At 41.1% G+C, this 14,703-nt stretch overlaps 1 protein-coding gene and 1 pseudogene across 1 annotated transcript; both read left to right on the forward strand.

The window, feature by feature from the left end:
- Positions 1-60: 60 nt before the first annotated feature.
- LOC129732045 (structural maintenance of chromosomes protein 6-like) lies at positions 61-8,490 on the forward strand (annotated as a pseudogene).
- Positions 8,491-8,607: 117 nt separating this feature from the next.
- On the forward strand, positions 8,608-10,072 carry LOC129732046 (MOB kinase activator-like 3). The gene is made up of 3 exons (XM_055692511.1): positions 8,608-9,024; positions 9,087-9,581; positions 9,638-10,072. The coding sequence occupies exons 1-3, from the start codon at positions 8,905-8,907 to the stop codon at positions 9,755-9,757; spliced, it is 735 nt and encodes a 244-aa protein (XP_055548486.1). The 5' UTR covers positions 8,608-8,904; the 3' UTR covers positions 9,758-10,072.
- The last annotated feature ends 4,631 nt before the right edge of the window (positions 10,073-14,703 follow it).

Genomic DNA, 14,703 nt, shown 5'->3' on the forward strand with positions numbered 1-14,703 from the left:
TCCATGCTCATAAGCGCGTTAGAGCTGTCAAGTGAAATCATTGTTCAGTAATCCTTTATAACTATAAGTGGACTTTCGTGTGCAGTCGTTAGTAGAAATTATTATCTTTACTATCATGAGTCGGCGTAGAAAGGAAGATTTTTCGGAAGGACCATTAAAAAAGCGAAATCGAATTTGTGGTAACAGTCCTACTGATAATAAAGTAAGCACATATTCAGAACATTCGCAAGGAAAAAAACCTAATCAGTTCGTTATTCAGGCACCAGGAAGTTCACGAAATGTATCGGCAGGGTCCTCGCCGGTGTGCTCCGAGGTAATCGAACAAGCTATTCAGTTCGACATCAAGAAGAATATCCGAAGTGGCAAGATTCTTAAAATGCAGCTAAAAAACTTCATGTGCCATAGAAATTTCATCATTCAATTCAACAAAAGAGCAAACTTTCTGGTCGGTAACAATGGTAGTGGCAAAAGTGCAATTCTTGTGGCGTTAACCGTAGGACTCGGGTGCAGCGCATATGCTACAAACCGAAGCAGCAGTGTGAAGCGTGAATAAATCTGACAGAAATAACGAACAGTTTTAACCGTTCCTCTATTTTACAGAGTTGATCAAACATGGCGAGACGCAGGCCACTGTGGAAATTCACTTGGAGAACGATAGCTTCGATGCCTATGAAAGGGACGTTTATGGTGACAAGATAATCATAGTACGTACAATGAACGCTTCCGGTGCAACACACTATAAGTTGAAAAGTGACAATGGGACTATTATATCCACGAGCCACAGTGACCTGCATAAACTGATCCTGTACCTGAACATTCAAATCGACAATCCGGTTTGCGTACTGAATCAAGATTTAGCTCGATCTTTTCTGAGAGATGCAGATGAAAAGAAACAGTACAGTCTATTCATGAAGGCTACACAAATTGACGCCATCACCAGTAAACTTAATGAATGTTCACCGCAATTCGAACACGTGAAACATAGGTTGGAACTCACTGAGAACAGTTTGCGAGTTTTGAAGCGGCAAATTCAAAACCTAACCGAGAAGTATGTTAACCTTCAATCGGTGGATGACCTGAAAAACAATGTTAACGAATCACAACTCAAGCTGGGTTGGCGGATTGTGGCCGATAAAAGATAGGAAATTGCTCAACTCGAGGAACAACTGTGCCTGAAAGTGAACATTATGAAGGACCACTTGAATTGCATTCAAAACAAGAGAGCCTTCGAAGCACAGACGGATAGTAAAATTCAAAGTTTCCGAAATACAATCGAAGATAAAAAGATTTACTATTCTAAGGCGCAGGAAAAATATAATCAAGCCCGAAAATCTGGTCACCAATTGCAGGAACAATTCGACGATAAAAATCGCCAACTTGCAAACGTTACCGATCGGTTACAGCGAGTAGGTGAAGATATTTGTAGATTAAAAACCGATTTAAAACAGCGCCGTGAATCGTAAGTTTCCATGTTCAGTCATATTTGATGCATACTTTTGATGTGTATATTTCAGTGGATACAACTGGGTTATCGAGGGGAAAAAACGCAACGAACAAAAGATAGAAGAATTGAGCGGTAAAAAAGTCAACCTACAGGTTGCGATTGAAAGCGCAAAACGTGGTATAGACACTCTTCTCAACGGACTCAATGAAATAATGGATACAAAGGATGAATTACAGCAGAGGCGTATGGCTAAGCAAAAAAAGAAATGTAAGTTTTGTACTTTAGTTACGCAAATGTCTTACTCTGCTCAAGATGACCTTCTCCAAGTCGTCGAGACAGCTCAGCGGTATACTAACTTTACTTTTATGGCGACAGGTCGTCACCGACCGACTGCCGAATCCAGAATACGTATCCACATCAGTCGATCTTGGGCTAGTATTCCCCTAACATCCGCCGATCGGGCATCCACAAAACACATCCAATGAGTACGGGGTCTACCACGGATTCGCCGACCTCTGTCGAATTCTCTGCTGAATATTATCTTCGCTGGTCCTTCGGCCACGTGGCCAGCCCACTGTATTCTGATATATGTTTCAGATTGCTGATATCCGCATGTTGGTATACTTAGTACACCTCGTGGTTCATGCACCTGCGCCACACTCCACTCTACAATTTTCCGCCAATAATTTAATGCAGGATCCTACGCTCGAAAACTCCAACTGTTCGCCGGTCGGCCTTCTTCATTGACCAAGACTTATGGTCGAAGAGTACCACCGGGAGAATCAGCGTCCTGTAGAGCGCAAATTTCGTGCGGACATGCATACAGCAAGATCTCAGCTGGCTACGTAAACCGTAAAAGGTTTCGTTTGCAGCTGCTATCTTTCAGTTGGGAAACTGTGTTCAAGCATAATCTGTCATAATTCGTTGCGTTTAACTGAATCGTATGCCGCTTTGGAGCCTATAAACAAATGATGAGTATGCAAGTTTACTTCTCTGAACTTGTCAAGGATTTGACGCAATGTAAACATTTGGCTCGTTGTAAGTCGCCCTTTCCGGATCTTGTAAGCAGAATTGAGGAGTGTTATGCCTCGATAATTGCTGGCCCCGGGCCCCCACAAAATTTCACTTTCACAAAAAGTTTAGTGAAACCAAAGATGACTAGAGTTCTAGTTTTCTATGGTGAAAATCCCACAAAAAATTCTGAAATTTTGCGATTTATATTTCTTAATTCGTTAAAATAATATTTCTTTTCTTTATTTACTTGTATGATGCAGTGGCGTAATTTCCGAGGCGAAAAGGGGTAAAATCTTGTGAAGCAAAAAAAATAAATTGGACATTGGTTATTTTCACTTAATTCGAACATGTCCCAAACACGTCGGAAATGACTTAAATGGTAACAAATATGCCAGGAGGGATGGTAAAGACAAAATTCCGGAATAAAACTTGGAAACGGACACCAAAAAAATGAAATTCCGGATAATCGAGTCTAAAATTCCGGATAATCGTTTCCGGATCGAGTTTCCGGGTAATCGAGTCTCCGGAGAATCGAACCCGACCCGTACCAGTTTTTTATAAAACCTGAAAGAGCTGCGCTTTCTTAGCAAAACGCGATTTTCAAAAATTTTATATCAAAACTGCTCGAAATCGCTTCAATGACAGTTTGCCCATGTACCAACTGTCATTCAAGCGATTTAGAACGTTTTTTATTCTTCATTTTAAAATCAAAAGACAATAACATAAAATTTTAAAAATACACGTTTTGCTTAGAAAATCACACTCTTCCAGCTGATATTTATTAATCAGAAATGCGTAAATAGCTAAACAACCCAATTGGTCGTCCTGAAAACAGATGGAATGGCTGCTGGAAAAAGATGAGATGTGGGATATTGTCAGTGGTGCGTCGCCGGAACCGGTTAAGCCGGAGTGGCTGAGTAAGGACCGGGAGGCTCGAGCAAACATTGGAATATTTATGTAAGATAGTCAGTTCAAGTTGGTCAAAAGTGTAACCTAAGGGACTGTGGAAATACAATCAGCGCAATAATCGTGGTGAGCGGGAGTCACAAAATCCTAAAGCGTTCAGATCGGCCGCGAGTGACGAACGGAAAGAAAAGTTGGGTTTCTTTCGTGAACAACCGGGATGCGAAGTGGTTGTCTACAAAAAGTGATTCGAACAAACGCCGGGACAAAAGTGAGAACAAAAGTGTGAAAGACAAACAGGCTCGTGGAATTATCGATAGCGGAGATGAAAAAGGTTCCCTCTATCGGTTGCGACAAGAACAAGAAGATCGTGAGCGGTCACGGTAATTGTCAGCTTCTTTGGCACAAAAGGATCGGTCACCGTAGCCTCCATGTCTTTCGTATCATGGAGTCTGTAAGTGGATTTGAATTAAACGATTGCGGCATAAGAATTACCTGTGAGTGCAGCCTGAAGGGCAAATCAGCTAGAATGCCACCCCAACCCGAGAGGAGTACATCACGTCCGTTGGAAGTAATTCATGCCGACCTATACGGTCCCATGGAAACCGTTACACCTTCCGGGAATCGCTACTTAATGACTTTAATCGATGATTTTAGCTATTATACGGTGGTCCACTTACTTCGGAAGAAGAGCTCCAAGAATAAGCAAAATGTTCGTTGGGTAGAAAACATCTTCGGTAGAAAGTCTTTCACGATTCGCTCTGACGGTGGAGGCGCGTTTCTGAGCTGCAATTGCTCTACGAAAGCGAAGGTATAAGGGCACAGTTCACGACACCGTATTCGCCACAACAAAACGGGATCGCCGAACGGAAGAATAGGTCGTTGCAGGAGATGGCGATTTGTTCGCTAGTGGTTGCAAGCATGGCAAAGTTATACTGGGGTGAAGTTAAGCTACGTTTGTTCGGATACAGTAAAGACCACAAGGGTTATCGTTTTCTCGACCAAACTACGAATCTAGATGCCCGTTTCCTCGAGCGCAGTGATAAGTTGAATAGATGTGGGTCCTGAAGACTCCGAACGAGTTCTCGTGTAGTCCAATGGAACCGCAAGAAGAACAGCGTAGCGAAAGCAGTTTCGAAGACTGGAACGATGCTTATGACGGGTCGAATGGAGAAGATTTTATCGGATTTGACAACGAAGATGACGCGGGAGAAGCCTAAGATAAAGCAAAGCCAGACGACGAAGGTGAGGTGAACCATGAGTTACGTCGTGAAGATCGAAGGAATTTATCGATCGCGTGGTGTACTACTGAGACGGTACGATGATTTCATGGTCGGTGCAGCCGAGTATTTCTTGGAGAAGCCAGTGACTTACTGGGATGCTATGAAAACTATCGAATGGAAGAAAGCAATGGATGCGGAAATGCAATCACATTCTGAGAACCAAACACGGGAGTTGGTGCAGCTTCCGGAAGAAAAGAAGATCATAGGATCGGATTTTTAAACTGAGGCGAAACGAAATCGGCGAGGTCGTCAAACAGGAAACGCGTTTGGTGGTCCAAGGATTTAATCAGCGGTTCGGTAGAACCTATTTGAACGTTTTGGCTCCAGTTACCCGTTTAGCAACGCTTCGTACAGTTCTGGCAATCGCTGGAAACCACTTTGACATCAAGACCACTTACCTCAATTGGAGGAGAAGGTCTATATGCGTCAACCTCCCGGTTACGAGGTTGCAGGCAAGGAGACTTTGTTTTGTCATCTCAAAAAAGTATTCATGGGCTTAATCAGAGTGGGCGCTGCTGGAACCGTGCTCTGCTTCAAGTTCTAACTCGCTTGGAGCTCAAACAGTGCCAGTTCGATCCTTGCTTGTATCTACGAGAAGACGGTGACAAGACGGTTTGGCTGTAACTTTTGATAAATTGGCTAAAATTGAATAATATTTTGCGTACAAATAGTTTGATGTGTATTGCTTACATGCAATACACATCAAACTATTTGTCAGTTGATTTCATCAGGTGCGCAAAAGTTTTTAAAACTACTGGTTGGTTACTGCCTTCAAATGCAAACAAAACGGCTCGGTCTGAGATGAGGCGAAAACATAGCACGTGAGTGCGTCTTTCGCACAGAGGACAAAAACACGAGTCGGACGTTCGTTTAGGGTCCAGAAGACCCCAAATCGCGACGAGAAGCAAAATACGACCGCGAAAAGTCACACTGTTGCGTGATGGATGATGAGCCAGACTTCAAGCAGATTCCTGGAAACCTGTACGTGACGGCCAAGGATAAGTTTGATGTTTCCGAAAACTTCAGGACGCAGAAGGTTTAGAAATTCGCCAAGAAGTTTCTGATTTGACTAGCCATTTCACGTGCGGAAAGCGGAGCACTCCGTTCGTCACCGATAGCACTATGGATGGGTTACTGTTTCTGAAAGAGTGCCTCCGGAAGCGGCTCCTTCCTTTCCTCAAGGCTCACGATGGTCCGACGCTGTTCTGGCCAGATTTGGCATCCTGCCATTACTCCAAGGAGGTGGTAGAGTGGTACAAACACTCCGGAGCTGCGTCCGATCGAGATGTACTGGGCCATTATGGAGGAATACCTTGTAAAACGACCTAAAGTTGTAAAGAATGTCGAAAATATGAAGAGGGCATGAGTAATATACTGAAAACGATCGATTCTGAAGTCGTGCAGAGTCTTATGGCTGTGGTTAGGGCTAAAGTTCGAGCATTTGGTTATAAAGGTAAAATAGAATAAATGAATGATGCCAAAACAAGCTCCTATTGTTTCTTTATACGTCCTGAAGATTTTGAGGCAATCGCATTTTGAGATTGAATTTTGTCTGTGCATATTTGAAGCAAAACGTCATTCACCGAAGCAGTTTGCCACCGCCTTCATATATTTGTTTACTCACCCGTAAAGTTTCACTCTTATAGAGCAAAAAGTACCTGCATAGGCTGCTTAAAACAGTTTGCCTACCCTATTAACTTTTTCATTCCCATTTTTTGTTACAGTTCGTACAGAATCACAGTTGGAGCAATTTGAATCGTCATCTCGCGATAGTCTGTCGGTTTTCGGGAATAATGTGCCTGAACTTGTCGCTAGAATCCAACAGATGTACGAGCAGCAGCAGTTCTCGGAATTACCCCGTGGTCCACTGGGGCGATACGTGAAGGTCAAGGACAAAAAGTGGACTGCTGTTGTTGAAACTTTGATTGGTTCTGAAATATTAACCGCATTCTACGTTAATTCGTACGTGGATTGTACTGCTCTAAATCAACTCATCCAGAGTGAGTTTCCAGATTTACGAGTTCCATCCATTATTACGGGACGATTCCACAAGCAAGTCTACGACATTCGCAGAGGAAGGGTTACAGAAATTGAGAATACTCATGCTCTGATGAATTTGATCAGTGTTAACGATCCTGTCGTCATGAATTGCTTGATCGATCAGGTTCAAATTGAGACGATTCTTGCCGTGGAAGATCATAACTTAGCCATTCAGCTTACCAGTCAGCAAGAAAATGGTCCAAATAATTTACGGAAAATTGTCGTAACGGAGCCTTTTTCGGAATTTTATCCTATGCCAAATTATCGAAGTTAAGGTTTAAAAAAAAGACCGGCACGATATATCCAGGTAATTGGTTTCAATATTCTTTATGCCATATTTATTAATGTATTAAAAAAACAGGTTAACATAACTGAATTAAAAGAAGAAACTGAACGCCAAATGCAACAAATAAACGAAGAATTGAATGCATTGAATATACAAATTGATAGCGAAAATCGAAGTCGAAATGAAAAACAAACTGTTTTGAAGGAGAAACGGCTGCTACTCTCCAAGAAGCAGCAGGAGTTCACTAATTTGGAGTCCGAAATAAATGATCCAAGAGAGATCGAGTATCCGGCCGAATCCGAAGATATCACACTTCAAACCGAACTGGATGAGTTGAAACTTATCCAGGCCAAACTGAATGATATGAGCAAGCAGAGCAAACATGATCTCAAAGCTTGCTCAATTGAAATAGCTGCTCAAAAACACGACCTTCAGGAAAAGAAGAATCTTTTGGAACAAATCGAAAATGAGATTAAAAACATTCACGAGCATATTTCTGCTGAGGAGCAGAAAAGCCACGATATGCGGACTAATTTTAAAACGAAAAAGCAACGGGTAGAAAGAGTTTATCAGGAAGTTGAAACGTTGAAGGCAACTCTAGCAGAAATGAAGTATTCGCTTGAAGATCAACTCAAGAAGCTCGAACGCGAGGCGATCCAGTAGAGGTAAATGAATCACAAGATCAGTTGAAAAAAGTAATTTCATCAATAAAGACGCGAACTCAGTAAGTAAACATAATTCTTGAATTCATTTTGTTGTAGTTTTATGGGTGGCAGAGTCAGGATACGAATACTTTCACGTAATCTTTTTTTAGGCAAATGAATGCCAACAATGAAAATATCACCGATGTAAAGGCTCTTCTGGATAATAAGCTCATCGAACAACAAATGTCATTACGATACACGGATTCACTAAAGATGATGATCAAGACACTGCAGAATTCCCGCTGCGATCGCTACGTTTACCTGCATAAACGCTCGCTATCGCTCGTTCGGACTAAACTAGGAGATCACCCCTACGAGTCAGTAGGCCTAGGAAAACGAACGAACCTATACAGAGGTGATTTCTGCGGGGGGGCTGCCCCCCCCGCATTGGCTGGCGCTTCCGACGGCGGGTCGCCGGCGCACACTCGCGGCCTTCGGCCGTCTCGCCCTGAATCATCTAGGAAACGTGTACAAGAGTCAAGTGTGTATAGATTCAAATATCGCCGAAAATTAATTATCCATTGCACAAACCAATTAATACTCAAACATTGAACTCTGTCACCTTATAAAGGTTTGTTATCCATGTGTTCGATTTTTCAACGATTATGATTCAAAAGTTTCAGCCTTTCATGTTTCAGCCTTTCGTTCATTCGGCCTTTTGTGGTTTCAGCCTTTTGTGCATTCAGCCTTTCGTTATGAAACATACTTTTCAGCCTTTCGGGTTTCAGCCTTTTGAGTTTCAGTCTTTCGTTACTAACCCCAATAAAATGTATTATTTGGAACAAATTGTTCTGAGAATAGAATCTAAATGAAACTCTACAAAAATATTCCAATCAAAATTTTTCCACTTTTATGCAATACTACACGAAACGATCTCTATCTTTCACGCAAGTTGTCCATCCCAAACAGTTTCAAACTTTTGTGGACGCCATTGACGTTTGACGTTTACTATTTTCTCCGCAGTTTCTTCTGGCGTATATGGCATGTGAAGTAGATAAATATACATTTTCTTTGTTTACTTTTCAAATTAGGTGAGCATTTTTGCCTGGTAAGGCTTCTCCGCGCAATAAAACGAACGTGCCCGGTTAGCATAATCTACGATAAGCGTTCGTGTAAAGGGATAATTTGTGTTTATCGTGTCAGAAAAGGGAAAAAGTGCACCAATACTGCTCCAGATTTTCTGTACACGTGAATAAGATGGGAACCAAAACCAAATAAGGATCTGACCGGATGAGCTGGATGTATGACGCGGAGGAAGTTGCATACTTCAGGAAAATCGCTACCTCGCAGAGGAAAGCTCCAAAGATAATGGCTCTGAATGGTTTCCTGGAATTTTTTCAGCGGGAGAAGGTATAGCAATAACAACGTTTCAAAATACAAACTCATTTGTACTTTTATTGATTTTTTTGCAGACATTTCGTCCCAAGAAGAAGTTTACTCAAGGAACTATACGCTATTCGCTTCATAAGCAAGCTCACGCTAGTCTGCAATCGGGTATCAACTTGAGGGAAGTGGTTAGGCTTCCTCCGGGGGAAAATATGAACGACTGGCTCGCAGTACACGTCGTGGATTTTTTCAATAGAATCAACCTAATTTATGGAACTATTTCGGAGTACTGCAACGTAACTACCTGCCCCACCATGAGCGGAGGCTCAAAATATGAATATCTTTGGGCGGACGGCGAAATTTTTAAAAAACCAGTACAACTGCCTGCTCCGCGTTACATTGAACTGCTAATGGACTGGGTGGAGAATCAAATCAATAATGAATTGCTTTTCCCAGTGTCAACCGATGTGCCATTTCCGAAATCTTTTCCCAACTTGTGCAAGAAAATATTGGCTAGACTGTTTCGAGTGTTTGTGCATGTTTACATTCATCATTTTGATCGGATCGTCAGTATTGGAGCTGTAAGTGCCATAGTTGTCAATCGGTGTGCCAGCTAATGATTGTTTCACCCTTACAGGAAGCTCATGTCAACACATGCTATAAACATTTTTACTACTTCATCCAGGAGTTCGATCTCATGTCAGCCAAAGAGTTGGAACCGCTTGCCGCAATGACGGCGCAGATGTGTAAAGATTGATTCGACAGTATGGAAGGCGAATGACTTACCCAAGCAAAAATAAATAATATGGACACCAATTGAAAGCTGTAATATAGGTTGTTGAAAGTTGACGAGGGAGAATAATAAATGGAATTTTCTGCATGACAATTAAAATGATTTGATCTTTAGTATATTGGTGTAGTGTCTTTTGCGAGACTAACAGTTGGAAATATTCAATTGGTTTAATGTTTTATCTAGCAATAATTGCGTCTAATTGAATTTTACAGCTCAGAAATAATTATGGCATGACATTTGTATAGTAACTAAATATATCTTAACATCTAACTTGGAAAACGTTTGTCTCTTTTGGTAAAACATATACTGAAAATAGAGCTGTTCCATACGGGTATCATTAAGATAGTTTGTAATAAAAGTACTTGAAGTGAAATGACCCAAGCAGTTGGAGATTGATTCAACCACACAGTTATAATTTGTTGATTGAGTTTTCAGTATGTCGTCTGTGTGTGAAAAACTTCTCAGGCGCATTTCTCTTATACCTTGTTAACACTATAGCGAATTTCATGTGATATCGCGTATCTTGATATGAGAATCCATACATCTAGTTTTCACGGGAATCTTGGTGTATGCCATCTGATATCACATAATATCCGTTGTAATGTAAACGGGTTTTTAGTGTGCGCAATCTAGAACTGAAATGCGGATCATACAAAAAATAACTTTTAAAATGTTTTTATGAATTTGTACTCCAGAAAAGAATATTTTTTTCGCACTCCAAGAGATATTCAAGTTCTATTTTTATCATAAATTCCACATACCGTTCGCTATAGATAGGGTTACCACTTCTCCGGATCGTGAAGATGATCTTCGGGTCTCCGGATGAACGTAAAGTTTCTCTAAGCTTGGGATGTAGCTTCCGGGTCTCCGGGAAAAAGCAAAATTTCCCTGAGCCAGCGAATTATTTTCAACTCGCTCTGAAAACGTCATAAGTCATAAATTTACAAAATTTGTTTTCAAATACTGCGCACATAATTGCCGAAAATATCACAAATTAAGCAATATATTTTAAAAGTTTTCAGCATTAATTTTGAGAATTTCACCAAAGGAGATTTTAGGGCTGTAAAGTTTTCGGCGAATCTTTATCATTTTAATAAATTTTAGCGACAAAAACCCACCTAATTCTGTTCGAGTGGGTCAGTCCCGAAAAGCAATAGAACAAGAATCTCTTTCGGCTCCATTGAGAATAAATCTGAGTCCGCAAAATTTACCTTACAGAACTGTCAAATGACGTCATCGTGCAATGATTTTATGGATATTTCTATTGAACTAGAACAAGCTGAATGAAAGTTTCCATTGAACTAGTTTTAGTTCAATGGAAATATCCATTGAACTACTTGTCAAATCTACTCTCCATCACCGCTAATGAGAAGCTGGATAACTCTTGAATCGTACATCGCAGAATTAAAATTAGTACTGTCGAATTTTGCTTGTAGCACTAAACCCGTAGCCCAGCTGGCGAAAGATTTTTTTCCTTCATAGACCTCCTAACTACGGCCCGAATCGTTAATTTGTTGTGAGATATGCCCGGGTGTCTGCTGTATTTCGCACTTCCATTATTAGCAATACCACTATTGGGAAGTGACATGCTTAATATTTATCCGTGCTTATGTGCAATATGATTTTACTTTTTCTTTTACACGCTACTATACCGAGCCTTCTTCCGCCTGCCAAATATCGTCAGTTATAACTCCCTGGTGAAGTTTCGCTGGGCGTCAGGCTTGCCAGATCTACGGATTTATCCGTAGATCTACAGATTTGATCACTTCTACGGATTTACAAATATATGAGAAATCCGTAGAAAAGAAGATGAAGACAAGGAAAATCCGTAGAAATCCATAAAAATCCGTAGAATCTACGGATTTTCACGAAATAGTTCTGGCATCTCTGCTGGGCGTCCTGGCCAGTTTTATTTTGAGACGGGACTCATTTTGTTGAGAGGACATCACACCACCAAGGTATTGAAGAATTCAGCGTAAGGGGATGGTAAATGATAAAAAAGCAAAGCCTTGGTGCTACATTCCGATTCGGAACTTGACCTTCTGCTCGTTATACACAGACTTCGCAGTCAACTGTTTAGTGTACAGGACAATTGCGAAGCTAGCGCTAAGATCCTACTAACACTAACAGTCTCTCCCGAGCCGGGATTCGAACGTACGACGACTGGCTTGTTAGGCCAGCATCGTACCTCGAGACCAACTGATGATGATGGTAAATGATAAGGAGCTTGAAAATTTATTTTGTTTTCCTTTACTTTCATTACTCTTCGGTGACGGTGTCGCGAAGTTTGATATAACTACTCACAGAGCAAAATCATTTCAAATCGCCTGAAAATACGCGAAAATTTAATCGACCATTTTTGATTTGAATGAAACTTTGCACACGTATTTGGTTTAGCAAACTGAGCATTTTTCACAGGTGGAGAGATTTTTTACACCCATGAGTTACATTCTAAAAGGGCTTTTGGCATAGGTTTTATTCGAAGCATTGTAGCCGTTGGTTGTATACACGCAAAACTTTTCCTTATTACTTTAGAAGCAATAGCGCAAAATTGCCTTTTGGGTAACAAACCTATTACTTGAAAGGCAATAAAATTCTTCCCCATTCAAGTAACAACACATACTGCCATATATTTAGCACGTGTTACGGGAGTACGACTATCTAATAATGGTCGTTTCAACCACATGCAAAATTTTTTCTGTCGAAAACTGCTCCCTTTTCATCTCAAGCAAAAAAAAATCACACACCGTCGCATATGTTGCACATGTTACAAGTTTCTTCAATCTCCAATTAATCCGGTGTGCGTGTATTAGTTCGCATACGGAGTAGCGAAAAAATATGACAAGAGCTGCCAAGCAGCATTTTCTCCGTCATAGAGTATGCAAACGTTGATGATTTTAAAGACTTGAAATGCGCCTTAAAATGACATCACGATTTGTAAACTGCGTTAGAGAAAAACAAAAACATTCGCTTTCTTGCATGCTATCTACAACACATAATCATTGGTTCATGGAAACTCATTTAGACCTGTTTAAAAATACAAAACTTGTGCCTATCCAGACAATATTCGCAACTTCGGCAACTCTGGTCAGACAGTATTACCGCAGACAGACGTCCAAGCTGAGTTCTAAACTTGTGTAAGGTTTTTTGTAGTAGCGATCCGTAACCATGATAGCGCTACCAGTACCGCCAGCCTCGTACACCAGCGAAAAAAATGTATTGTGGCGATAAGGTCACCAGGCGGTGCTAGTGTACAAGTGATTTATAGCGCAATTTACTTTGAAAATTTACACGGAAATTTTGATCAATCTTGTTTTTGCTTGGACGTCTGTCTGTGGTATTACATATTTCCATTTCAAGTAAACACTGGGGAACGAAACGAAAGTATTTCTAATTAGACATTTTAGGTTGACGGTTGAGATTCTGATTATGCGTGGATGAAGGGGATAAAAATGAACCTGATCGTTGCATCCAGGGTTGCCAATGTTCCAGTTTAAACAGGATTCCTCCAGTTTTTTTCAAGTGATCCAGTCAAACAGTTGTAACTGGTCCGCCTGCCTGCACCCCGGTGCTAAGTGGGTGGCTTAAGCGCCACTCATGCGAGAGACCACCCACCACGATTAACGATTGCCCGACCTGAGACCTTTGGGAGAAGGTTCCTTTTTTTAATCCCTATCCTAGGGAGGGGAAGCAAGTTGGCAGACTCAAAACTCTCGCTGTACTCCGCATACACCTGCGTCGGAAAACCTGACTGACGCGACGACTTCGGCGTCCTAACACACGATTTTAGATCTCACCGATACTACACAAGGGGGTTTTCTCATCCCTGGCAAAGCCTCAACTTCCCACTCGACTGCCTATCAGCGAATTGGGAGTTGCCTTGGCTGATATCGGAGTCAGCCTCTCCAGTAAACTCATGAAAAAAATAAGAAAGTAAACGAACCGAATAGCATGAAAAACCTAACCGAGAACTGTGATAAAGCGCATCAAAACATCTTAATTGCGCTTAATGATAACTTTTATTCTATTTGCTTTTCAAATCATGATTTAACATTTATTCCATCTTGTCTTCTAGCACATAACTATTTCTCTATTCCCTTTCCTCTATATCATTCTAGCTAGCTCTTATCACGTGCCCCGTGCGGTTTCAATTTCACCCACGATTGGGGGTAGGGGGTAAGCGGTGGGCAAACTCGCTTGCTTCTCACCCTCGTTTAATTATGGAGACATTTAGTATCGCATGCGCATGGATAAATCAAAAACAAGCTACTCACTCAATACCCGGGGTTTACTTGAGAATGCTTTCTGAGGGCGGCATCGCCGCTAGCTGCGTCCTGTCCGTTGCTCGTTGTTCCTGGCGTCGATTAGTCCGATCCGCCCACGCGGATCCCTTTTCCTTTGCTGCTCGTCGCGTCGGTGGCATGGGTGGAGAAAGGCAATTAGAGAAATCGTGCACCGGGGATCTCATTCTTTGAGTTTTTATGCCAATTACTACTTTGACCGTGATCTTGCTCGCGGTGTTTGAGTCAAAGATCTTTTGCAAAAATATTAATAATAATTTAAACTCTAACTTTGTTTTGGAAATTATGTTCGATAGCAAACTAAGTAATTAATAAACATTTATATAGAAGAAAATACGTAATATAAGAAGTGAAAATTGTATATTTTAATCATATGTGTACTTGTTACACAGTTTACTCCCAAAATCTTCCAGTTTTTGACGTTGGACTAACGTCTATATCGAAGTTAGGCAGCTGAATTTGAAAATCTAGTAATTCAACCGGGGAAAACCAGGAAAAAGTGGTCAGGTTTTGAGCGCTTATATATCAGTCATTTCTTTTCAGAATTTCGAGGTTTTGGCATCAACCGATCAGAAATTCTTTTACGGTTGAATTTATGTAACAAAAATA

This window comes from Wyeomyia smithii, chromosome 3, assembly GCF_029784165.1.
Source record: "Wyeomyia smithii strain HCP4-BCI-WySm-NY-G18 chromosome 3, ASM2978416v1, whole genome shotgun sequence".
In the NCBI taxonomy this organism is placed as follows: Eukaryota; Metazoa; Arthropoda; class Insecta; order Diptera; family Culicidae; genus Wyeomyia; species Wyeomyia smithii.